Here is a 27902-nt window from a genome sequence, read left to right as displayed (position 1 = left end):
GAACCCTCTGAGCTACATGGGAAGCTTCTTGTAGGTCTTTGTTTAAAGAAGCCACCCCTGTAGCTCCGCGTACCAAAAACTTGGCCCAGGCAAAACCACTACAACTGTAAAACTCAAAATACCATTCTATCTCAGTAAGACCATGCCATATTTCATATATTCCCGAATTACGCTCATTGCAGTCCTCTTAACAGAGGAGTCAGTGGTTACAGTATGCAGGAAGTATATATTTGAGTTGTGGCTTTTTGAATGTTACTCTGTTGTAATAGACTACATATATGATTGTATTAATGATTGACACATGAATGATAGAACTGGAAGTTGTGATGCCTTTGTTTTTTTGTTAAGAGTAACACATTACTTTATTCAGCTTCTGTTAGGGTGGATTTTATTTACCACTCGGAATTTCCAGCACCTATTATCTCTCCTATTTGCTACTCTTGATGAATATTAAATTATAAAGTATTAAAATATAATTAAAATATAAGTTAATAAGTATTAAAGTATTATAAATTATAAGTATTATAAGTTAAGAAGTATTAACATATAAGTTAACAAAATGCAAAACATAGTTGTTGTTTGACTGTGGCCATTCTAAGGCTAATATTAATAATTAATATTTCCCAGAGGATGGTTTAGTATAGGATATCAGGTTTTGCTGATTCTCAGTTTAGAGTGGCAAATAGAAATATCTTTATATGAAATAAATTCAGAAAAATTAACTTTCTTTTCCCATCATTGATTTTCCATTTGACAAGGCAGTTACAATAATTAATCTTAATTGACATTTTCTATATTTTTCATTTTATATCTAACTGATACGTGGTCTACTTACCAACTGAATGACATCATGGGTAATCCAGTCTGATCAGCCAAAGTTAGTCAATAATATTAATGTTTTCAAGTGTCTGTTAAAGGTTTCAATGAGGTTGATATTTTCATTTTATGGTAAACTTTCCCTAGTGCTCCCTATTCAGCTTGTGCATGAATATCATCTTTTATATGTTCCTCATAAACTAGGGAAAATATCCAATTATTTCAGACCTCTGAGTTTTCAGTATGTCACTTTCCCGTGAGTGATGATTTAAAATATTATGTAGAGTTTAAATACCTATAGTAATAGATAAATTGTGTGACATGTTACTGCAGAACTGTTTTGTAGATCTAGTTGTTCTTAAAAAATGCAATGTCCATATTGACAATACACTACTGTAGTAAAAATATATGTGGTAATAGAATTCACTAATAACTGGTAATACAGGGGAAGCTGAAAATCTTTGTCTACCTCATTTTTGTAGCTAAATATTTATAACAGGTTTAATTTTCACTCTCTGTTTTGGTACATGTCACCTTTCAGTTAGCAATTAGAGGTGAGATCTGCTATTAGAAGATAGCTTCTTCATTCCAATCAGTTGACTGTATTGTATTTTTAAGGAACCATGAGTGATTATATATTTATGTATAATTCGTATGTGACCCGAGGCCTCAGCTTAACACTTTCAGATTTTGTGTTTCTGAATGAAACTAATAAAGCAGCCCCGGTGAATTAAATCCTTGGACTGAGGATGACACTGTTCCTGCCAGTCCAATCCAACTGTTATATTGTCCTGTCCTGTCAAAGATTTCCATAGATATCAGGAGATCAGTGGCCAGTAGAGTTTCTTGACTTCTCTGCTTTGTCTTTTCATTAAAGAAGCATAATTGTTTGCCATGTGGAAAGGGGGAAATGACACTAAGTGGATTTATACTGGATGAAAGTTACCATATTCCACTTGACTGGGATCACTCTTTTGCCTCTTTCTTAGCTGGTTTGCATTGAAATGAATAACCTTCCAGAGGCAAATACTATAGGAAAATAATATGTTACCAGGTCATCTAGAAGTATATCTATTTTATTCTTGTAAGACAGCTGTCCTTGTGCATAAAACCAAAATAAACTTATTACATTAGGAATCTTGGTTTAATAGACAGTGAGGAGAAAAATAAAGCATCAAAAGCTAACTATAGGAAAGATTCATATTTATTGTAAAAAATCAGGATAAATTCTTCGGTTATAAAGAATTTCAAAGAAATTTCAGAGGAAATCTAGATTTTGTTTTTACTGTTACAGAAGATGCTTGTTTTGAAAAGCTTTGGGGTTTTTGCCTTTGTGGATTTGAGTCACTGCATCTTTTTCTCACGAGATGTTCTTGATACAGAAAATTCCTTCTTCTAAAAAGAATAAGCTTTGCTAGAAATAAATCAAATGGACGTGAAAGAAATATAAACAAATTTTCTTAAACTCATTCTATTCAACACGTTGTAGCATTTTGAGTGCTATGGTATTTTATTAGGGTTGGTTTTATTTAACTGCAATACCACTTTTTTATTGATAAGTATTGCAAATTTACAAATCTTTTGAATAACATCTTTTTAGAAGAACAAATCTACTCACTGCATGAAAGCAACAGATTCTCTCTAATTCAGAAGTGAAAAGTAAAAAATGAGAGTACAGGATATTGAAACTAAGATAAAAATAACATATAGCTAGTGTTTGTAAAACCTATTGTGGTGAACAAAAGGTCATATAGCTTTCCTATGTAGCACATATCATATTTTGTCTTCTTTCATAGTCCTGTTGCAATGGAGAATCTTGACTGAAATGTAATTACTGTGATGGATAAATGTAAAAATTTTCTCAACATCTACTGTTTAGAGAAGTAACAATCCTTCAGTTAGCAGTCTGTGAAATTCTGTCTTGCATTGTACAAAGTCAGTCAAAGCACATAACCTGGAATTATGGTCAAAACATATACCTGTATACATTATGCAGAAACAAGTACAGAAAAGAGAATATTATACTTTTGAAATGTGTGCACCACTGACTAGGTTGCTATTTTTTACAACATCTAGATAATTCTACTTCTTGTCTTCATTTTAGTTCCATTGGATTCATTTTTAACAATTTCACATGCTTTTAGCTGCTATTATTCTCAACAAGAATTTCAATTTCTTTAACTTACTTTTAAGATAGAACAAGAAGTTCCAGTATGCCATCAGATGTATTTCTCCAGGTTTTGTGTTTGTGTAAACTACACTCTTTTCTTTGAGTAGGAAAAGACCTAATTTGCAAGTAACTTTGACGTTCCCTAGTCTCTTCCAGAGAGGAAAAATGCAACCTAGTGTTTTACATGTACAACATTTACATACCCTTTCACAGACAGCTTGTTACACACTTTCTTGAAGTATCTATCTATTCCTTAAACAGGGCTTTTAAAAGGGTTTAGAAGTGAAGTTTGGAGAACATTGTAACTTAATTAGTAGTAATTAAGAGGGAATGAAAAATGTGAATCTGAAATAATCACGACTTACGAAGGGAAACCATATTCAGCCAAAGATTTTAACTTCCCACTGAAATTCATTTGTAAATTAAAAGCTGAAGCTTTTTATAGCCAGAGGAACTTTTATTCCATTAATTACAAGTAAATTAATCTGCTGTTACCACTGTCTGTGTGTTTATCATAAAACAGTGGTTTGCTTGCCATCTTTGGAGTAAGAATTTTACTATGAAATTGTAGTGACAAATGAACTAATACTGTTATTGAATTCAATGGGAAAAGATAGGGCCTTAGATGATAATGACTGGTTTTGCTCTACTTCAGTACATGTTATTTAACAAGTTATTGTACACATTGCTTTGAAGCTACAGCAGTAATTTTCCATTTACTGTATTTTGAAGTTCATATTAAATCTGCTCATAAAGTTCAGACCCTCCCTTGTCCATCAGATACCAAATACTTAACAACCAGGAGATTAAAACCATGCCTGTAGCTGACGGTACCACTACTGGTGTTTCCACAGAATTATTTCAATTAATTATTTCAATTATTTTTTTAATAATCTGAATTGAAAGGAAAGACAGACTGCAGGATTTGATCTTTATGGTGTGTACATGAGGCATTAGTGGTAGATGATAATGAATTAGATGATAGGATAAGAAAAATGCAGAAGATGGATTGAAGAGGAAAGGAGATATGCAGTCAACTGAATGCCTTTCACCCCAGAAATGAAGTGTGGGGCTCTTTGAGCATAGATCATTGACCAGTGGGTAAGCATGTGCGTCAGTGTTTATTTAGTAAAGCCAAAGAATGCTTTCATGTACACTGTTCTGTTTTCTTCGGAGTGCAGAAGTTTTCTGGTTTATTTCTTGCAGCATTAGTATTTCTAGAAAAGGAAAATGTATAATGCACTAAGATATAAGGTATTGTTTAATATTTTGTTGGCTTTTTGATACTGATTCTTGACATTCCAAAGGGAAATATACTCCATTTGTCTCAAACAGAAACTACTTTAATTTTAATAAAAAGTTTGTAGATGGTACATCAGTGGTAATGAATAATATATTCTGTAATATATTTGCTTTTCTGAGGAAAATACACATATTTAGCTTTTCTAATTTTTGTACACACACACACACACACATATATATATATACACAGATTACACCTGTTTTGTGAATTTGATGGAATGTTTATTGACTATGTTTTTTCAGATAGTAGTAGTAGTGATGATATACCTTACTGTAATCATAGAATGATAGAATGGTGGGGGTTGGAAGGGACCTTTAGAGATCATCTAGTCCACTTCCCCTGCAGAAGCAGGTTCACCTAGATCAGGTCACATGTCCAGGTGGGTCTTGAAGACCTTCAAGGAAGGAGACTCTACAACCCCTCTGGGCAGCCTGTTCCACTGCTCCATCACCCTCACAGTGAAATAGTTTTTTTCTTATGTTCAGCAATAACATTCAGGATGAGTTGTTCCATCACCTTTCCAGGGATGGAGGTGAGGCTGACTAGCCTGTAGTTTCCTGGGTCATCCTTCCTGGCCTTTTTGAAAACTGGAGTGACATTGGCCTTTCTACAGTCCTCAGGCAACTCACCTAATGTAGTTCTTCACAGTGCCTCTGGAGGTTTTTTCAGAAGTGTCTCCAAGCTTTATATTGCTATAGTTTTATCACTGAAGTATTTATTACCTTCAGCATAGGTATATGACTGTGTACATATTGAAAACAAATGAAGGGAGAACGTAAAAGGAGTTTAATTGTCCCTTAATGAAAGAAGTTACTTTTAATGTTAATGCTACTGGAAAATGTTGTTTTAGAGAATATATTACTTCTTCATAAGCATGGATGGCATATAGTTCTACATCTGTGAAATAATGAAGATGCTGTTTCCCAGCTTATTATTGATAAGAATCAAGACATTTTGCAAATCATTTCAAAGGTAAATTCAGTTCCAGTAAGTACTTCTTAGAGAAAAGATTTTGTACAAATGTAATGCATCTTGAAGGCATCACAATTGCTGAAAACGAGTAAAATAAAACATACAGTAAGCTAAGTGCATGTTATGTTATCTCGCTTTTTGTCATTGCTTTATAGTTGTCTGCCTCTTTCTGCCTCATTTGGCAAAATTGCATTGCAGGAATACACTTTTATGAAACATTTTTATGTCACTGTGAGTATTGATTGAAATAGGGACTTATTCTTTGTCAAAGGCTATTTCAAAATCCCTTATACAAGGCAGTAGGCAGTGAAGAAAGCCTTATCGACATGTTAACTGATTTGGAAGACTGAAGGAGATCATCAAGGTACATGGAGCTGAAAGAGATGGTGAATCAATGTTACAGTATTTTGTTATTCATAGAATTAAGCTGAGTCACTCAAGCCTGAGCAGAAAAAATCCTGCCAAAGCTGGATGTCAGATACTTCATCAAGTCTAAGGAGTTCTGGGAAATAAAAACAGATCAGTGAAATAAGGGCTAAGTTCGTGTTTTTAAAAACTATGTTGGAGTTATGTTGGCAGAATAGGTTAAAAATACTTGTTTTGAAAGACTTCTTGCTATTGAACTAATTTCTGGGCATGATTTTTGAGATCAATATGATGAGAAAGTTTACAGATGCTTAAATGAGGAGGTTTTAAAATTTCTTGCTGTGAATAGCAGAGAGATACATTAAATGGAATGCTACCTGCAGATCTGAACACTCATATTTTAGTGATTTAAATTGTCCAGTACAGGTAATGAATTGCATTGTAAGTAAATATAAGAAACGTAAAATAGACTTGATTATTGATTGATAGAATAAAAATATTTTGAAAACTGAAGCTGAAGATTCTTTCACTCAAGTCTTTGTGTATACATGGAGGGGAGTGCATCAAGTAAACATGACCCAAGACAGAGAAACCTAACATTCAAATTTGAAGAGCATGTTTCTCTTATTACAATGCTAGTTGCCATAGTTGCGATGGTTGCAAGTGACAAACACTAACTATGTTCATCTAAAGGAAGCTGATATTTTTATTCTTTATGGAAAAGGGGTATTTACTTTGCCCTATCAACAGGAGAATTCTGTGATTCCCCTTTTCTACCTGTCACTCCCCTGTATTAATTCATGTGCGGAATAGTTTTGGAGAATTTCTCTCAAGACACTGTATCTGCTTTTAGAAAAACTAAACAAAGTTGGAAAAAAGTACAGTCCACAGTGGGTTTGTTGTAACTACTTGGTTTTGTGCCAAGATATAAAGCTGTGTTCTGTCCTTCTGTGGACCAGCATAGTAAATATGTTTCTAAATCAGTCTCAGGAGGTTAAAGACTGCAAAGGCATAATTTCAAAGAACCTGAAGTAATAAGTGGTTTTATTTCACTTGGAGTTTGGTTTGTTTCTTTTTTTTCTTTAATGAATAAACCCCTTGCTGAATACAGGTTTGATAAAGAGGAGTGCAGGGGACTCCAGAAAATGTTCCTGTTAAGAGAAACTTCAAATATCTCTCTCTTTCAAAGTATATGTTTTCCAGGGTTCTAGGATTGCCTTAAGCAAAGGTCATCTTGGCAGCCCTATTAAAAGAAGTACGATGTTACTTGGTTCTTTTGGAAGTCTGCTATATTATTATCTGCTAAACTCTTCTTCCTCAGTAAGGATCAAATAAGATGTATGATGCCATGTGAGTTAACTAGATAAAAAATCTGTAGCAACACAAACTAGAAAAAGCAATGGTAGAAGGGGCAGTTGAGGGAGTAGAAACTGATGGGTAGTTGTGACTTTTTGGTTTTTTGTTTGTCTGTTGGGATTTGTTTTGGTTTTTTCTTTTTTTGTTACTGCTTTGGAAATGGAGACCATGGATTTCAAACTGGGCAGGGTGGGGAGGGAGATATTTCAATTACTAAGTACAAGTTTTCTGATTGTGTTTAGCTACTCAGAGTAGGTACACCCTAGTATATGGTTACATGTATATGGCTTCTAGTTGACAGTTCACGAGAACTCATGGTGACAAGAGGTAGTGAAGAAATTTTTGTTGGGTATCTTGTATTGAAAAATGATCACATTGACAGTTGACTTGTTATTCTGTCACTCACTTGTGTTTGAAACGTGTGTTTCTAGCAAAAAGACTGAACTAAGATCAGTGCAAGAGCCTAAATTCAGAGACAGTTCAGAAAGCAGACTTGAATTTATTTGGGGAGCTAATATTTTCCTACGCTGATCTTCAGTGTTTGTTTACAATTTTCCCCTTGTACTCAGCACTGGCAAGGCTGCTCCTAAAATACTGCATCCAATTCTGGATCTCTCACTAGAGAAACTCACTGCAAGAAAGACATGGAGGTGCTGAAGCGTGTCTGAAGATATGCAGTGAAGCTGTTAAAAGGTTTGGAGAGTAAGTCTTACAAAATGAGGCTGAGGGTGCTGGGGATGTTTAGCCTAGAGAAAGATGCTGGCAGGAGATATAATCAGTCTCTACAACTACCTGAAGGGTAGCTTTATTGAAATGGAGGTCAATCTCTTCTTCCCAGTAATGAGTGATAGGACACGAGAAAATGAGCTCAAATTGTGCCAGGGGAGGTTTCGACTGGACATTAGGAAGAACTTTTTCACCAAGAGGGTTATTAAGCACTGGAATGGGCTTCCCAGGGAGGTGATGGAGTCACAATCCCTAGAGATATTCAAAAGAGACACAGATGAGGTGCTGAGAAATATGGTTTGATTTAGTTTAGTGATGGGCTTGGCAGTGTGAGGTTAATGGTTGGAGTCACTAATCTTACAGGTCTTTTCCAACTGTAATGATTATTTGATTCTGTGACACAGTCAAAATGTTTTAATGAATTCAGATCTAAAAAAAAATAGTTGAAATCCTAATTCCATTAAGTTATTTAACTTTGTGGAACCAAGATTTCACTCTGTGCCTCATTGACTGAATGGCTGGACCCTGAGAGTGGTGGTGAATGGAGTTAAATCTTGTTGCCAGTCTCCAGTGACGTTCCCCAGGGCTCAGTGTTTGGCGCCTGTTCTGCTTCATATCTCTATCAGTGATCTGGATGAGGGGACTGAGTGTACCCTCAGTCAGTTTGCTGATGACTGATGGCTGAAGCGTTGAACTGCTTGAGGGCAGGAAGTTTTTTCAGGGGGACTTGGGCAGGCTGGATAGACGACCTGAGACCAATCACATGAGGTTTAACAAAGCCAAGAGCTGAGTCTTGCACTTGGGCTGTAACAACCCCATGCAGTGCTACAGGCTCGGGGCAGAGTGGCTGAAGAGCTCTGATGGAAAATGGCCTGGAGTTGTTGGTCATCAGCCCGCTGAACATGAGCCAGCAGTCTGCCCAGGTGGCCAAGAAGGCCAGTGGCATCCTGGCTGTATTAGAAATAGTGTGGACAGCAGGACCAAGGAAGTAACTGACCCTTTGTACTCAGGGCTAGTGAGGCTGCACCTAAAACACTGTGTTCAGTTCTGGACCTCTCACTACAAGAAGGACACTGAGGTGCTGGAGTGTGTGCAGAGAGAGGCAAAGAAGCTGGTGAAGGGTCTGTGTGAGGTTAGTGGTTGGACTTGATGATTCTAAAGATCGTTTCTGACTGAAGCGATTCTGTGATCTACAGTGTAGTTCTCGAATGGTTTTTTGTGTGGAAATATTTTCAAGTAGTAGCCAGGTATAGTAAATCCATGGCTTTGAAGTAGTCTTCTAATAGTTCATTTTATTTCTGTCTTGAGTTTAAGCACAGGAGAATGTTTCTGGCACCTCCAACAAACCTGCTTTGTCCGCAGAGGACACAGAATCACTCCAGATCTATAGGCAATTAACACTATTTGTGATTGAGCATGCTTTAGTATAGAGAGAGGTAACAGCTGGAGGCAGGGTGGCATCTTCTAAATATAAAAGTTTGGATTTTCCAGGGAAAAGACAATCTTGTAACAGATGACTACGTGAGATAGCATGGAGTTTTAATAGAAGAAAAAAGTGTCCAGTAGGTGATAAACTTAGAGCCCCTGGGCTTGATAACATATATTCCTTCATTCTACCCAGCTATAAAATATTGCCATAATGAACACACGTGTATAGTTCTTCCATTTCTTAAAGGTATGTCAGACCTATCTAATTTCCTGCTATGTGAGATATAGTCATGATCCTTAATCAGCACACTGTCATCTCATGTGTTTCTTCCACATTGATTTTTTCTTCCTCTTGTTACCAAATAAATGCAAGGTTATTTATTCTACCTTTATGTATGGTTTTAGATTTTGTGTAGATTTTAAGTTACAGCAACAAAGAGTGTGAGAGAGGTTCAGTGTATTTCCTAACTCATTAATTTACAAAAAATTAATAAGTTATGTCATTCCTTTAAATTTCTATATATAATATTCTCTAATGTATTAGCCGCATGAAGTTTCTTACATATTTCTGTAAACTAACTGCAAATCTTAATTAGCGGGCATGGGCAATTAGTAAATTATTTCTCACCATAATTTTCATTCCATTTACTTTAGATTCTTTTGTGACGGTCGCAAAACAGACTATTTTTAGAACACTAAAATATCTTAACATAACAGTAATCATTTGTTGACAGTATTGTATTAAAAATAGACAGATATTATAAGGTACAAATTACAAAATTTTCTTTGATTAGAAAATTATGAATCAGCGAACTATTATTATATATCTTTTTAAAATTGGTTTGCACTGCTAAGAATTCTTAGCTGCCATGTGCTACCTGTCCCATGCAGTTAATTTTTTCCTTTGTTAAATAAGAAACCTACAGTGTAATAATTTATTTAAATTCAATTGATTTGTCTCTCCCCCTCTTTGTTTTTTTTTTCTACTTCTTTGCTCTATCTTTTCTTCCTCAATTCCAATCAGACTTGATTTCTTTGGTTTTTCTTTATACCTTCTGTATTAATATTGTGAATATATAGTTTCTTGTATCTTAATTAGGCTGCATGCTTCATTTACTTGTACCTTGATTATTAGCTTCTCATTTTAACTTCATTAAATGAAGTGCATTGGGATCTGATGCCTATATAATACTTTATATAATAAAAAGCCATAGACTTCAGTCTGGTTTTTTCTGTTACTTTTGAAATCTTCATCCATACCTGTCTGCTGGTAGGAGGAAAAATTCGATTTATGTGATAGGAATGTGTTTAGAGCTAAACTGTTACGAGAATACAGCATTCTTGGTGTTAGCTATTGAAAAATCAGTAGTGCCTAAACCTGTTGTCTGTCTCAGCTGAACTTTGATATCCACCAGCAATAGGTACTCAATTCTAATTTGAGAAGAAACAGAAAGATTTTTCAATATTTCCTTTTTCATTGAGACCTGAAAAGCCATGCAAGTACTATGCTGTTGTGCTAGTTTGTTTTATTCTAATAAAAAAAGTGGAGAAGACTACCCGGTGTTGTAATTATATGCATGAATTTCTTGGTTGCTTGGGCACTAGGGGTGTTTTTTTTGTTTTCTGCTGCTCTGCTTTCCGTTATTGATCTTCAGCTCTTTTTTGGACTTACGTACGCTATTAGTAAAACACACATGCACAATACAGTACTAGCACTGGAAAATAGCTATATTTAATAAGGTGATTATGTTTAATTTATGTTTATTATATGTTTAAAGAGGCAAGGATGACATAGGAAATTTTGTGTCATCTCATAGATTGAGTAATGCCATTAAATTATCACACAAGATCATATGTTAGTATAATTGTATGTTCTGTTGTGTTTTGTTCTAGTTGCTTCTGTGAATGATACCATACTTGCAGAAATTTTTGCTTGAAAATTATGTTTTCCTTGCTATGACAAGTCCAGGTGACTTGTGTGACTGATTTGAGAAATGAGAAAATTAATTAACACCATTAACATTTTCCTGAGCACAGAATGAAAATTTAAGTTCTGATTTATCTTGGATAATTATTTTTTCGACACTCCATTTCCCCTGTAATTCTGTTAGTGTCAAAGAGATTTTAAAGGAATATTTAAAATTTCATGTGTATCATAAATGCATCCATATTTGTGCTCCAAGAGCACAGAAGTCATTGCATGGGAGCCAGCAGTGATGTAATTCCTCTATCTGTCATGCCGTTGAGGATTTCTGGAATGCATTTTCTGCTTTCGAGTTGCCCTAATATTGTAGTTTCCATGAAATTACTTATCCAGTTCTATGACTGTCCAGACCTATGGTTTTCATTAAGACTATTACTAGGATTATTTTCTGTAAATTTGTTTTCTATTCTTTTTACTGTCATGGTCTAAACTATTACTTTCTGAGAACCAAGGAGGCTGATAGGTTACTGTTCAGTTCTACAAACTTAATTTGTAAAGGGCTTTCTCATGGCTCTAAAATGTATGGTGTATAAATCCTTGATTCCTATAAATTTATAAAGGAAGGAACAGCTACCTATAGAAGGCTGAGAATTACTATGAAATTACAGGAAGTAATAATATACTCTGTTTATGTTATTCACATTTGACAAAGATAAGGTAAGTTTTTCTTCCAAACAAATGAGATCAATCAGCACACAAAAGAGATTTAATTGCAAACCTTTGTTTCAAGATATAAATGAAGTACTAGGGAAAACAACGTAGACATTAATAAGTCTCACATTTTTCTCAGCCTATTACATGTATTCAGCAGTCCGCAGGAAAAGTGGGGTATAAAAATCTAGAGCGATATAAATGCAAAGAAGACTATTACAGACTAAAATGGCTATGATGCAGTGTTCATCAAAGTAATTGTTCATAAAAATACAGACAATAACTACTCAGTTCTAAAAATGTTGAGAAACAATGCAGATGAGAAAAATTTGGGTGCTGCTTATATGAATATTTTTGCCCCAGAAGGAGACTTTGTGAAGACAACCTCAGAAGAAGGGGAAAAAAAAATAAAAAAACCACAACAGGATGAATAGACAATGTATTGATTTGTTGCTTCATTTCTGTCTTCATAGTCTGAGGAAATGATTGTCTACCATTCCCATCTTTATCTCTTTTCAAATAACTGGTACAGAAACCTTCCCTATCAGGAAAATGTGGATTCATACTAACTTCCATTAATAAAACTCTAAGAAGAAAAAAGTTATATCAGTAGATCTCCAGCCATCTCTGATCAGAAAACAATAACTTTGTAATTGCTTATTTTTCCTCTGTTATTACCTCTGTAGGTGAGAAGTGCCATATAGTTTGTGACATCAACCTGGGTTTGTTCCTAGTAAAAATGTACCCAGACCAGGTAGATGAGAAGGCTCCAAGATGCAGGAATGACTTTGTTGCTCTTCAGGAGCCTCCATGAGCTCAACTTTCTTCCATATAGAGTTACCAATCTTGGGGTTTTTTTAAAAAGAAATATTGCATAACTTAAAAATTATTAAAATAATAATTAAATAATTAAAAATATTCAGAAAACTGGAAGCTTGGGTTTCTTTTTATTCCTCTTTTATCTCTAACCTCAAATCCAGTTTCTTCTTCACATTCATCCGTCTTAAATGATGTCTTTTTTAATGAAAATGTATAGAGTCATACTTGGTTTTTCAACTCAAAGAACCAGATTTCTTGATGTCAAACACTGTATTAGCAGACCAAAACTAAAACTGTGGGCATAATAACATTATATAGCATTTATGCTTCATTTTCGTGCCTCCAAAGGGAGACTTCGTGCCCTTTGAGGTATGCATGATCTCTGTCATGGTCAAGAAGTAAAACAAAGTTTGACTCTGAAACATAAACATATTGGGGAAAGTATTTTTTTGAAGTGCTGAAGACAGTACAGCTACTCCTCTAGAAAAATAGTTAAATAATGTGTCTAATGTACTGTACCTGATATTTGTACCTGCCTCAAGGTGTACCTTACTGTGGTTGTGTGCTAGTCCATTAGTGACTGAGCATTTTGCAGACTACAACAATGAATATAATACACTGATTCACATACTATGCTTGTTCATCAGAAATGACTGTACAATAAGTAACTTTTTATCTTACTTTACATATTAAATTTATTTTCAAGCATGTGTATGTGAAAGCATTTGCAGCAATAAGCGATGGTTGAGAAAATGTGAACTACTATTTTTTCTGTCCAGCAGTTCATTAGGAAGCTGCTTCTTACTGTGTTTACACAGTCCAGGACAGCTGTCACTTGTCAAAAAAAAGTAGCTGTCAGAATGTAAATAACATAATGTTTGTGGGGTGGGACTGAGGGTTAAGTTCACTGCAAGTGAAGGTTTCCTTACTGAGCTGTGCAATCCTCAACAGATAAATCAATATGCTTTGTCCTCATAAACCAAATGCATCCCACTGCAATTCTGAATGGTATGCTGTTGCTTTTTATCATCTACTACTGTGACCCATGCGACAGTGAATCTTATATTGAGCAAAGCACTTTGAGAAAATCAGGAACATAACAAGTACGATTTTGAGGGTGTGGATGGCAATAGTAATACATAGATGTTCGGAATTCTGAATTGGGAACACTGTGATACTCAACAGTGTGTTTATCCTTACAACATTTTTTAAAACATCTACCAGTATCTAAGGGACATATTTTGTATCTGAACATAGTTTTGTTTTTTTTGAGAAATCTGACATTTGTGAATAGATTCTTTGTTTATACCAACCAATTTTTAGTTGGACTATGTTGTAGCATATTAAAAGTTAATTAGATGCTTAAGCTTCATTGAGTTTTATATTGTATTATGCTTTTTTTATACTTTATTACTGAGAGTTTGCGTTTTGATTAATGTGAACTTTCTAACCTTAGTTCATAGAAATATGGTCACCAAGTTGCTGTAAAACATTTTATGTGATACGTCTTACTCTCATAGCAAAGAGAGAGAGCAGTGCAATGTAGACTGTTTCTGGAATGTAGAATATATTTTACACGTGGAAGAAATAAAAGTTCTGTAGAAAAAGTGCTTTTTAAAATAAAAACTAGGTTTTGTTCTTGTATTCAGCTACTGAATACAATTATTTGGGGTTTGTTTTGTAAATCATTTTCTTTTTGAGTTGCTTGTAAGTCCACCTGAAAACTGCAAAGTGCTTTAGAGGGAGTAGCTGCATGTCAGTGATGCTGCGAGTTGGGAAAATTTATTCATTTTATGGTTGAGTGATACTAAAATTATGTGTAGCAAGCAGAACAACTGACATTATTGTTAGATCAGTACTGTATCTATCTTGGCCTTCCTCAGGTTGCCTAGCATTGTTTATCTGTGAAGATGAAGATGAATTTGTGTTATATGAAGAACTGAGAGAAATTATTAGCATTAATATTTGGAATGTGATAGCTAAAAGTCATGTGAAGTCATAAGTAAAGCAAAGTGTAAAAGGGGAAGGCAACATAGAATACATGGAATGATGTGCTTCTCACTCACCTTCTTGATATTTTCCCTGTCTATTCAAATATGTAAAGGATGGATATCAGGAGGATGGAGCCAGGCTCTTCTCAATGATGACCAATGATAGAAGAAGGGGCAATAGGTACAAGCTGGAACATAAGACATTCCAAAGAAAAAGAGTAAAAATTTATTAACCGTGAGGGTGACAGAGCACTGAAAGGGACTGCCCAGATGGGTTGCTGAGTCTCTTTCTCTGGGGACATTCAAAACCCACCTGGACAAATTCCTGTGTGACCTACTCTAGGTGGTCCTGCTCTGGCAGGAGGATTGGACTAAATGACCTTTCGAGGTCCCTTCTAGCCCTTGGGATTCTGTCATTAGGCACATATTATTTGCTGCGTTCTCCACATACAGCAAAAGTAGCGGCACATGCATATCAACAAAGTTCTGTGGTAGGTGTGTTTTTTTACCACTGAAAATTACCTCAGATGTTTGAAGAACGGGGAGTGTCTTACAGTACATGAAAAAAACAACAGTTTCCCTTGTAGACTTGCTGCCCCTTCTTTTTTGATCAGGTAATAGACTATTTGCATTGAATTAAATGTGCAGAGGAGATAAACTGATCTTGTTCACTAATTAATTACTTGCCTTTATTGCCTAAGAGTGTTTTAACTCCATGATCCAGACAGGGGATATAAAATGGCTAATGAGTTCAGTGAGACAGTCTGTCCTGCTGGGTTAGTAATGAGGAGCTCACTGTCTTGATTTTCTTTAATTGACAGAATTCCATTGAAATACGAGGTATTACTTGCTATGTAGTTCTTTCGGAGTGGTGGGAAGAAGCATGGAGTGGGTATAAGAGTGTCCTGAGAGAAAAGTTTATGACGTTTATGTCATTACTGACAGACATGAGTCCAGGTAGTAACTCCCAGCACAGAGAAAATACATGTACTTCCCCTTTAACTGGCTGCTGAATTTTTAGCAAAAGTCTTATGAGTTACCCCTTGCAGTTTCAGCATATTCACCCACATTAGTAATTCCTCGTATGTCCTGTTTGTGTTTTTAGGGACTATGCAGCAGGGCATAAATATTAAATTTCCAGTTTAGGTATTAATTTTTATTCCTTAGAACTGAGGGAGAAGCCACTTTCTTTCTAACAGCACTTGAAACTTGCATGTGCTTGGTATTAAGTAGTGAGAGTCAGCTTTTTTTTTAACTAATGAACTTGTTCTGTGGCAGCTCAATGTAATTTGTGTCCAATTTATACAGTTTTCACAATGTGACATAAATAATATTTTCTTGGTTTCTGTGTTAAATATAAGTACTGATTTTGTGGAATTCCTGCAGCAAGTAGCAAATGCTGTGTGAGGCGGAAAAAAACCTCAAAACCAAAAAAACCCCAATATCCCAAACAGAGAGATACCTAATTCCATACAAATGTAACTGTATTTCTTCAGGATTTTGGCTTTATGAAACATTAAGGAGAAGGAAGACAAAACAAATAGAACATACTTGGGTTTAGGGAAAAGAAGACAAGTTGATTTGTTTGGTTTTTTTTTAAAAAGACCATCTACAAATTTTGATTACTTACTACAAGTTTTCAGTGATCAGCTGTATAGATTTACATTTCCTTGTTTCATCTTGTGTCATCTATCATGTGTACTTGAATGAAAGTCTGTTGCATGTATTTCATATGGAAAGCTAAAATGTAAAGGGTTTTCATAAGCCACTCAATACAATTAGAATACAGCTCTCTCACTTTATCTGTAACAAATTGAAATGAATTTGAATCCTGGAGACTGGAAGAAAATTAAGTCTGTTAGTTATTAATCTAAAGCAATGAAAAGAATACATTTTTATGCCCTTTTTCAGATTCTGACTATAAATTCTCTAATAAATCACAGTGACCAATAAGCCTTTTTGGTATCTTCCTCTTGTATCTAGCCTGAAAAACATGAACATTCTTTTAAAGCAGGCTATCAAACATGAAGAAGCAGTGAAGAAAATCTTTGAAAAATATTGAAAACTCACAGAATTAAAATAACAAAAGCTTGATGTAACTATAGCTTTCAGTGTGACAGTTTTTAAAAATGCTCTTAAGAATATAAATAGATGTAAGGAAATGTGGAAAATTTGGCAACAAATAAGTGAGGATGTGAAACGTAAAATGACAGCAGAAATACTAACAAGATACTCTTAAATTTGAGGACATTTATAAGCCTGAGGAATTAAATTGCAAATGTTTGTCAAACAGGCATCAGAAAGAAATTTCAAATGAGAAAACAGAGGAAAAAAGAGTTCTTGAAAATTCATCTACAATGGATGTAGCTGCAGAATCTGAAGTGGCTGGTGATGGGGCACTGAGAATGAAATTGTACTCATGCTATTTTACTCCACTGACTGGCAAGTTGTTAAAAGTGCAAAGTAACAGAACTTTTGGCAGCATTTGGTGTATTTTTAAATATTACTGGATCTGCCGAACATCGTTGATTTCCATGTACTCAAAGAACAAACTCCTATTAAGAATTATGAAAAGAAAACTAAATGCCTGGGAGAGGATTTTAAAAGTCTTTTAAAAAGACTATGAATGAAGTGAAAGAAAAAGGGAAAGAAAAGTTGTCATCTAAAGTATATTCTAAGTAAGTGAAGGAGCCTCCCTCACATAGGAGAAAGGAAAAAAGTAAGTTATACATAGTGCTCAAGTATAAAAGTAAAGTATACATAGTGCTCAAAAGGCTTTATTAACACAAGTGATGTATTAAAAGTAATACATAGCATTATGGCTTTGAAAATGTTAGATTTAGCTAAAAGCAGAAAAAGGTATTAGTACTGTGAGACTTACAATGAGTACTACTACTTTTACTTTGATATTTGGAGCTTTATTAGTAAGTTAAGTTTTATCATAATGCATCTTCTTCTATCTCATTGTCAATAGCTTGGCACTCACCATTTCATAACATTTTTTTGATACTCTGTGGGAGATGGCAATGAATATGCTTCCCTATTTGACAAAAACTGAGTGTCACAGTTTAAGCCTTGTTGACAACTAAGCACCATGCAGCAGCTCACTCGTTCCCTGACCCTCTCCTCACCCCGCATAGGACTGGGAGAAGAATCAGAAAAGAAATCAAAACTCGTGGTTTAAGATAAGAACAATATAATAGATAGTGTAAAATAATAACAGTAAGAAGAAAAATATACTACTACTAATAGCAATAGAAAATAATAAGAAGAATTGTAAATAATAATAATATAAAGAAAAGCCAAGTGCTCCCCAATGTTGTTGCTCACCAACCAGTGATTGCCTGGGCAGCAATCTGCCCCTCCATGCTAGCTCCCCCTAGTTCATGTACTGGGAATGACATGCTCTATGGTGTGGAATAGCGCTTGGGTGAGTTCAGGTCAGCTGTCCTGGCTATGTGCCCTCTCAGCTTCTTGTGCCTCCCTGGCCTACTGCTGGCAGGGCATTGGGAGAAGAAAAGGCACTGATGCTGTGCAAGCACATCTCAGCCATAACAAGAACATGGCTGTATTATCAACATTGTTTCCACTGCAGCTTGAGTAGTATCATTCTGTGACCCACTGCCAGCTAACAGGCAGCTTGAAAACAACTGCTTCCTGGAGCAAAGACTTTGTGTGTCTTTGTCTGTGGTCTTTCAGAAGATCTAGTGTTAATTTATATATATCCTGAACATAGTATCACAGTCTTTGCCAAATTTCTCAAATACCAGTTTGGTTTTCATGGAAGTGTTTTTTGTGAATTTTTTGTAGTGATGGAAAACACTTCCCCTCGATGTCTCTGAAAGAAAAACTGTCACATACAAAACAGACAACTGAGTGTAATCTTTGTTTACAAGCATCATAGTGTGCACTATTTATGATTTAATTTCCATAACAACAAGAATTATATATGAGGAATAAACCTAAGACAACTTGGTACATAGATATTTCTTAATCAGACTCAGAACTTGTTTAAATGCTAGGTCAGGCCCAGACAGGAAGATGTCCATGATTTTAATTAACTCTAAATTTTCTTTGAGATATGACCTCATTACATTTTCCACTCCTTATGTACATCCTTATGTCACAAAACGTAGACTATACTGACTAAAGCAACTAAAAAAACCCACTAAATTATGACTGGGACCTAAGCCATAAATTCTTGAAGTTTCGTGGTTCCAATTTTTAGGGACTGGAGTATAAGCAATACAAATTTCATCTTGTTTTGCAACTCTTACTTTCACCAAACAATACCACATGCTAACATCAAACTGGGTAACATAATTTTGTGTATTGACCTGTTTTATACATTTCTTGATATCTTTAACTGGAGGCTGACTTTAGACCTCTCTAACTGCAAGAATAACTGCATTTATATCACTGTACCATGAAACTTAGTGGCATAAAGCTTATGTGAGTCAAATATGTTAAAATTCTTAAGTTACTGTGTTTATGCTCAAACACAGGTTTGTGTACATATCAAATAACGTAGTGCAATATCAGAATGAATCAGCTGACCAAAATAGTTGTACATACATGTACTTTAACATCCTTATACATGATTCTAGACTTTTTACTTTTAGACTAAGTATAGTTCAGTCCTGTGTCATTGATGTCCACACCATGTATAACATCTGAAGCTGTTTGTCATTGGTTCAGACATTTATTTCTGCATTAGCAGTGGAAACAAATCTATGTACACCATGGGAAGAGCTCTAGGTTAATTTCTTCAAGACTAATTTAGTTTATACGCAGCAAAATCTTTCTTATAAGCCTATGAATGTGCATTAAGTGCCTTGGGGTTTCACTTTAAAACTATGCTACAACTTCAATCCAAAACATTGAAGGTAATGTATTTATTCTGGAATATTCACATAAGCCATTTGTGAACATATTAGCTGTTTAAGCAGAAAACAAACATTGTAAATTTAGTTTAAAAATACTTTGCCCAAGATGTTCCTAATCTTATAGATTTAATGCTGTTGCTTAACATTTTTCCCCTTTCAAAACTTTCCTGTATGTTATTACTTTAAGATGGGAATAATAATATATATTTTATTACATTGTATTTCAATACATTGTGAAACAATGAAGTGTAATATACATATTGTATGTTAATAATACATTGTTAACTTGCATTATTATTCTAGATTTATACTGCAGAGAAGCCACACTAGGTCTTTTAAGCAGGTATTACTGTAGACTGTCTCCTAATCTAAGAAAAGCATGTTTGAGATGGAGAGAGAAAGGAAGGCTGTTGATTTTCTGAGCTTCTCATCCATCACTGAGCCATAATTAATATTCTTGTAAAACTGAGCAGCTCTTTATTTTTGATGGAAATTCTAATGCCAGGATAAGATGGCCAAAGGGAGGATGAAGCCAGTTCTCTGGTTTCACACTGTCTGTCATAATTATGGGAACACGTTTCAGGATGCTTCTTCAAATTGCGTTTCATTTTGCGTAAAATCTTTAGTTAATCTGTGGATTTATTTCTGTGACCTCTGAAGGCAGTTGTGATAGGCAGACTTTGGCTGCTATCAGACACCCACCCACCCACTCTCTCACTCCCTCCCCTCAACAGGACAAGGAGAAAGTACAACAGAAAAACTTGTAGGTCTAGATAAAGTCAAGGAGATCACTCATCAATTGCCATTACAGTAAAACAGACTTGAGGAACGTTAACTTATTGCCAATTAAAATAAAGTCAGATGGTGGGAAGTAAAGGTGAAAATTTGAGTATCTTTCTCCCAGCCCTCACGTCTTCCATTCACTCCTTCATTCTCAACTCATCCACTTCCCACCCTACTGCAGGGGGATGGGGAACAGGGGTTGTGGTCAATCCATAACAGCTCCTTGCTACTGCTCCTTCCTCCTCACGCTGTTTCCCTGTGCCAACATGGGTTTTCCCTGGGGATACAATGTTTCATAATCTGCTCCAGCATGGGTCCTTCCAAGGGCTGCAGAGGAATCTCTGCTCTGGCACCTCCACCATCCCCAGCATTTCCTACCCTGCCTTCTCCACCGACCTTGGTGTTCACAGGATTATTTCTCTTACTTTTTCTACCCCTCCATCACTTGTCTTTTCCACAACTGCTGTGCAGAATTTTTTTACTCTTTCTTAAATGTATTTTCCAAGAGCACCTTCTTGGCTGAGGGGACTGGCCATTTTAAAGGGCTTCAAGTTCTTTCAAATGTGTAAAAATACGGGGTTTTATTTCTTCTTCTAACACAGAGACCTGGCTGCAAGGAACTGCTTGGTAGGTGAAAGCAACATCTTGAAAATAAGTGATTTTGGAATGTCCCGGCAAGAGGATGATGGTGTGTACTCATCATCGGGCCTAAAGCAGATTCCTATCAAGTGGACTGCTCCAGAAGCTCTCAACTATGGTAAGAACATACCTGTATCTTCTTGCAAAAAACACAGTAAAGAAAAAGTAATGTAAGGAGCACCAGGACTACACCACGAGCAGTGTTTGACTGTATATGTGTTCCTAATGTCCAGTCCAAATCCATAATGTTTACAGTAATTTTAATATTTCAGTCTTATTTAAGATCTGTATAAAATACTCATTTGCCTTCTAAAAGAATAAGGCAGCAACATCAAAATTACTGTTATGCAGCAATAAAATAGTACTTTGGTTATGTTGCTGACTTATTCCAGTAGACTAATCTAGTCAGTCATCTAAATCATAATTGTTAGCAAAATGAGTGGCAAGTTCTGCATATTTATGGCAGTGATTGTTCTAGCACATCTTTGAAAATGGTAGTAAGTGCTAACATAGAGGAACACTTAGATAAATCATTGCATTGGAGTTACCGATTTACTGTTTTTTTAACCACAGCCTTTCTTTACCAGCATTTTTGTATATTGCTAGGTTTTTATCCTAGAGGAAAAAAACAAACAAACATTGTTTCTGATTTTGGGAAGTGGTCTACACTACATAGGTAGTAGTTCCAGAACAAAAACAGAAGCTTCTGTGTTAGTAGGTGATATGAAACTAGAAAAATACATTCTTCTAATTAAAGAAGGCTATGAAGAAGCAGTGAAATAAGTGATACTGTGTTTTGGATGTAGTTCTCTCAACCACTTCTTTAGTTGGGTACCTAGGGAAAATTTGGTTTAAGTTATTCATATGACCTGTCTAAAAGCTTTTTTTTTTTAAATCATGCACTGGAAATCATAACTTTGTGACTTATGATTGGTAGCAAAAGGCTTCCTCTCATTAGCACTTTTGAAGGAGATATGCCACCATAGCAGCATGCAGTCCAGTACATTAAGCAGGAAACTGGTTCTTGTGACACCACCTTCACTTTGTATTTTTCTGTATTTTCCTACATAGTATGGGAGAGAAGAGGATATGTGATTAGCATCTCCTTATTTGATGTTTCCTAAAATGCATATGTAATCAAGCAGCTTTAAATGATTTTCTGTAATATTTGGAAAATAAGCTCTCTAAAATATTTTTTAATGTGTTCATTATTCTAATGTCAAACTTTCAAACTGTCACAGGAGGTTTCTGTGTGGTTTTGAAGGATCATTTTTTCCCACTCTCTTGAAAGTTATGAGCAAAAACAATGAGTTTGTGGTTTACAAATAATTTGGTCATAAGTATTGCATTATTTGTGTAGGTAAGGCTGAAGGTATTTAGGCATATCAGAGTGAAATAGAACTAAATCTGCAATATTTTAACATTAGTTGGCAATCACTGCCTATGTCAGTTCTTAAAGGCAAGGTTTGAGGGTTGGAAGATAGGGAAGGATAGAGTCATTTGGCCAGTATATGAATGATACAATGCTTAACAAACTACGTAATAGTTCATTTTTAGTCAAATTTGGATTTGTTGTATATGACAAATTAATAGCAGTCACAAAAATATTTTAAATGAAACAACCTGACAAATTTTGAAGGCTAGAAAGCAGATTGGAGCAAATAGAGTGGTTAGGGAGTGGTGTCTGAAGTGACAAACGAAGTACTGATGGTACTGGAGTTTGTGGGAGATTGAACCTTTGATTCAGTGTCTGCTGTTTAGTGCCATTCTGTACTGTTATTTTTGCTTGGAACTGTATGATTTTCACCAATTCCAGCAAGTGCAAAAAAAAGGTTTGAAAAGCTCCTCATAAAATTACATATTTAGGCCAAGTGTAGGATATTTTTGCTCCTTGTTCCCTCAGAATTAAATATTTAATACGTATATCTTTTCCATACAAAATTTTGAGTTGTTTGTCATGTTAATAAATTACTGTGTGAAGGGTTTTCTTCTGAACAGGCCTTTTTTGTCCAGCAAATGTCATCATGAAAAAAAAGATATTTAACTGTGCATAACTTGTACTTTCTTTTTTAAAAAAATATTCATCTACCTTGTATCTACTGAAGATTTCAATGAAAAGTGTTAAACTACTGGATGCCAAACTCTGCAAACAGCTGATACATAGAGAAGAAAACTAATCTTACTATAAACAGCATACATGAATGTCCATAATTGCCATGCATGAGGCACACAAGCTAATGTAGCATAGCTGGAAGTGATACTTAGTTTACAATAAACCAAGCTTTCTGATGTCAGAACAGTTGTCATATCATCATCACTATAATTTACATGTATTTTCCCTTTTTCTAGTAAGAACTGGCTTAGTTTCGTTTGTTTGATGATTACAGATGAACAAACAATATATTCACAAGCATGTGCATATTTTTAAGAATGAAGACATATACGTACAATGTAGTATTATAGAAAAGATGAAAGCAGTCATGAAAAATGTTGAAAGTAATGATGAAAAAAATTTTTTAAGGTAACATTTTCACAGATCTGCTGAAAAAGGCTAGGAGCCTTAACTTCCTGAGGAGAATCCAGCCTTCTTAATGTGAATCCATCAGGGACAATCGAAATATTTGCTCCAAGATCTCCCTTTCTTCCATAATATAAAGCTTTCATTACACAAAGAGATTTAGAATTCAATTACCTATCAGTTATCTATTTTGCTATCTCTGAAGCATGGTTGAAGATAATGGAACCAGCAGGCCAGATATTTTTATTTATTCTGTAACTGTTTGGACACATCCATTCTTCAAGGTCAAATTAAACCAGTTGAAGCAACTTTCATTTCTCAAAGTGTGAGAACAAGGCTCTCTTCTTCACAGTTACAAACTATGTTGGTCGTAACTGCTTACAGAATACTCATGGCCATGCTATATTAGGGAACTGAGAAAGGTAATTTTTTTAAAAGTATGTTTGGAATTGAAAGTTATTATGAACAAAGGGGGAAGGAGAAGCTGACATTTTTCTGTCCTTTTATATTAAAAAGAATATTAAAAATACATTAAGAAGAAAAGAAATTCTTAACTTGCATGAAAAATAACTGATATGGTAAGATCTGATGAATTGTAGAACTTCAAGTTAGCTTATTTTGTTCCTAGATATTGACTTTAAGATAATTGATTATTATATGAAGTGCAGCAGACTATGGTATCTGCAGAATGTATTATTAGTAGCTACAGTTTTGCTCTTCTTAAAGCTTGACAATACAACACTTAACAGAAAATTTCAGGCCATAATTACCTCAAATGTTAATTTCTCTGTACATTAAGCTGAGTGTTTTCTGTCCATTTCTTAGGGAGATACACATCTGAGAGTGATGTATGGAGCTTTGGAATCCTTTTGTGGGAGACCTTCAGTTTAGGAGTTTGTCCGTACCCTGGAATGACCAACCAACAAGCACGAGAGCAAGTCGAAAAAGGTACTTACTTGCAAGGCGTAAAAGGATGTAGCACATGCAGCATAAAGGAGCAAAGAAATAACACAAGAGTTATGCAGCAACTTTAGCAAAAATAGGAGATTTTTTAAAAATTGCTGAATCTAGTTTTCTGGGAAGAGTGGTATGAAACACAATCTTCTTGAAAAAAAGTAATATACTGACCGATGCCTTAAAGAACTCATGACAACAGCATGCTGACTTGCATTGTTGCAGAATAGAAGGTGAAATGGAGAGAAGGGATTTGCTACTCTGCAAAGCTGAGGCTTGACCAGGATAAATTATTTAAGATTATGCTAATGGAGGCATAAATATTCTAAACTTCCTGAAGAAAAAATCTGCATCATTCCATCTTCTCTGAAAAGTTGATGGTGGAGAACAGTAAATCAGTTGAGCACTGAAAGCCACAATTCTCTTTTACAAAATAATAAAAAAAGCTTTTATTTAAAGTAGCAATTAGCTGTGAACAGGATTTTGAGACTTTTATTTATTTTCATCATCTTTAGTGATGTTTCAGAACAGCTGCTCTCCATAATACTGCAGGTTCTAAGCTAGTAAAACTGCTAAATTATTTTAAAAAAAAAAACAGCAAAAAACCCAAAACGTAGTTTGTTGATTTATACAGATTTCTAGTGTTTATCACAAGCACTGCAGATGACCCTCAAAGTTTCTCCTTAAAAGGCCAAATCAAAAAATCAGAGAACGCTTACTGCCTAAGTACTGAGATTATCTTTTAATCTATTGAGAATTGTAATCTCTTGAAATGGATAAAGTTCAAATATTTAAAAGTACATTTAAGCTTTTTCAGCATAATATTTACACTGTGGACAAGGTAGTCCTGTTGGCCCATCAGCAAATCTTTTTTCCTTATATTTTTTCCATGGAATTTTAATTTATTGGCCTGTTTTCTTGATTTTTGGTATAATAACTGTTCTGTTAGGAGAGTCGGCTAAGACACTCCAAATTCTCTTGTCTATCTCAATTACTAAATCAGTTAAGAGCCTTCACTGAATTTAGTCACTTGAGTCCTTGTTTTAAACCAGGATAATTTCAAATCTAAAGAACTGTATAGAATCACTTCACTTTAAAGACAAAAAGAAGTTGCTGATTCTGTGATAATTAAAATGTATAGGGTAGCTACTTCCTAAGATATAGGAAACAAATCTGTGCTGCCCTTGGGGATACTGACAATTTACCAAGCTCAACTTAAATGTCATTGGTACCTGAGGTTTGATTAGTTAATAATTATGTTTCTTGTTTCCTCATATTACCCTAAAGATCTCTTGTAATCCAATGACCTTGAAATTAGATCATTTCTTGTTAGATTTGTCAAGATACATCAGTTTCCAATGTAAATGTTCTCCCCTTTTATTTGTGTGCCAGGCTACCGAATGTCAGCACCACAAAAATGTCCAGAGGAAATATATAAAGTAATGCAGAGGTGCTGGGACTACAAACCAGAAAACCGGCCAAAATTCAGTGAGATTCAAAAAGAGCTGTCTTCAATCAAAAAGAAAGTGACATAGTGATAAGTGCCAAAATCAATGTGTGGGACTTTATTTTCCAGTGAAGTAATTTTTCCCCTCAGACACTACAGCGTTTATACAACATTATTTGCAATATTCTTCTAGGATTACTTTGAAATTAACTGAGGGTTTATATACATGTGTACCATCTTGAATGATGTCTACACCTCCATTAAAGACATATACTGCGAAATACTATATATTCAGCCACAGTAATACTGTCATTTAGATTACATGTAAATAGAAAAGCACATAATATAGATTTAAGGGACTATGGCTTCTATCTGTTTTACCGCAAGTAACTGCTAGTGACATTTTTCAGCGGTTTTCTATTTTAAGCTGTGTTCTCACTCTGCTATCCCTGTCCCATATGTCAACACCAGCAGCACCAGCATGTGGTGACTGACATACATGTTGGCCTTAAAACTGAAGATGGTTTTGACAAGTATTTCAACTAGAAACTTTAGTATTTTTTAAATTTTTTCTGCAACAGATATTTTTAAATAATACTTTGTTTTAAGTTTGAAGGTCAGTTAGATTCTGGATGCAAATGTGCTTTCTGAACAGTGAAATCCAGAATTTTCTTTTGTAGACAATTGAGTTATTTGTGTGTTTCTTACTATACTGTAGTAAATACTTTTGACTTTTGAGGTGGTTTACCTAAGCCATGCCTTTTCTTCCTACAAAGCCATCAGAATTCAGTAATATATCTCCCTTACAATCACCTATGTTTACTTACAAAAGAGAAAATCCAATATTAAGTCTTCACATGTTAAGAAATACTGAAAATCATTTGTCTTCCACAAAATAGGAAAAAACAGTAAGCCAACAGTAAGAGGCTTAATAATGGTTGCAACAGATAACAAATACTGATCTTAGAGGAGGTAAAGTAAGTGAATCACTAGATTTGCTTTGATCTTAATTTTTTTCCTTATATTGGTAATAATACTCAGAATGCAGCTGGAGCCTACAAAAGAGTATGCTAGGCAAAAGTACATTCCATGCATAGTGTCCAAAGGAAAATACTACTTACGGCATAGGAAATTGTTCAAAGGAGCAAAATAACAGAATATGTTTAAAGCCTCTGTCTGACAGGCTGAGCAAGGCAGAGTAATAATACTAACCTAACTTTTAAAATCATTGCAATTAAATTTCAAAAGACTGGGGATAGTTAAGTTTTAGATACCAGCAGGAATAAAAGCTTTGCATATATTGAAAAAAAACCCCTCAAAATCTAACAAAAGAATAAAAACTTACTAGACGGGAGAGGGAGGAAATGTATAGTTTGTTACTCTGGCCCTGGGTTTTCTTTGCAGATGGAATTATTTTCTAGGGAACTACATTAACATAGGAACAAGTTAGGGTATCCTGATCTGAGTTCCAGAGCTAAGGTGCTGAAAATTTTATGAAGAATTAACTAAAACTTTTCAGATCAAGGGATGCCAGTTGCTGCCAATGCCAATGCAGTTAAGAAACAGGGACTATAAGTAACAGCATCTGGAATAATAATTAGCTCTATGTTTTGTTGTTATAGTAGTATTTAGATGTAGTGAAGTCAGTGGCTACATGACATTTTTATTTCTGTTAAGGTGACTTTTCTATCATCCACAACATTTTTTCTCTCTAAAGTGTATTTCTAGTAGTACTGAGTGGTAATGTTGAAAGACTATGTGTGACCAAAATTATGTGTAGTCTAGAAGCGTTTATCTTTTGACATTGGAGTTGGTGTCCAAATAAAACAGTGAATGGTCATGCTAGAGCACATTATGTGCATTTAAGATGGAACTGTCAGCATCAAAGTATAAGGAATGGTGAGTGCTTCTTGCATTTCTTAAGTGATTTTTTTTTCTTGGAGCTAAGGAACCATATGCATACCCATGAAGCATTAAACTTCCTTATAGGCATACCGAATATATTTAGCCCAAAGATATTTTTCAAGAGCAATGGAAAACATTCTTGTTAGTTTGTATGCTTTTAAGTAGTGGTATACAAAGTTTGTGCCTTA

The 27902-nt window shown here is 35.0% G+C and overlaps 1 protein-coding gene across 4 annotated transcripts in view; it reads left to right on the top strand.

The window, feature by feature from the left end:
* Positions 1-27702, top strand: part of FER (FER tyrosine kinase) — a 156068-nt gene extending 128366 nt beyond the window's left edge. For all 4 annotated transcript variants that reach the window (XM_062019471.1, XM_062019472.1, XM_062019470.1 and 1 more), the window contains 3 exons: positions 20854-21008; positions 24234-24356; positions 25755-27702. In XM_062019471.1, coding sequence (XP_061875455.1) covers positions 20854-21008; positions 24234-24356; positions 25755-25897 — 421 coding nt within the window. In that variant the 3' untranslated portion in view covers positions 25898-27702. The remainder of the gene's footprint in view (positions 1-20853; positions 21009-24233; positions 24357-25754) is intronic.
* Positions 27703-27902: the final 200 nt, after the last annotated feature.

This window comes from Colius striatus, chromosome Z, assembly GCF_028858725.1.
Source record: "Colius striatus isolate bColStr4 chromosome Z, bColStr4.1.hap1, whole genome shotgun sequence".
In the NCBI taxonomy this organism is placed as follows: Eukaryota; Metazoa; Chordata; class Aves; order Coliiformes; family Coliidae; genus Colius; species Colius striatus.
Note: the sequence above shows the minus strand (reverse complement) of the source record. Positions and strands in the feature narration are given on the sequence as shown.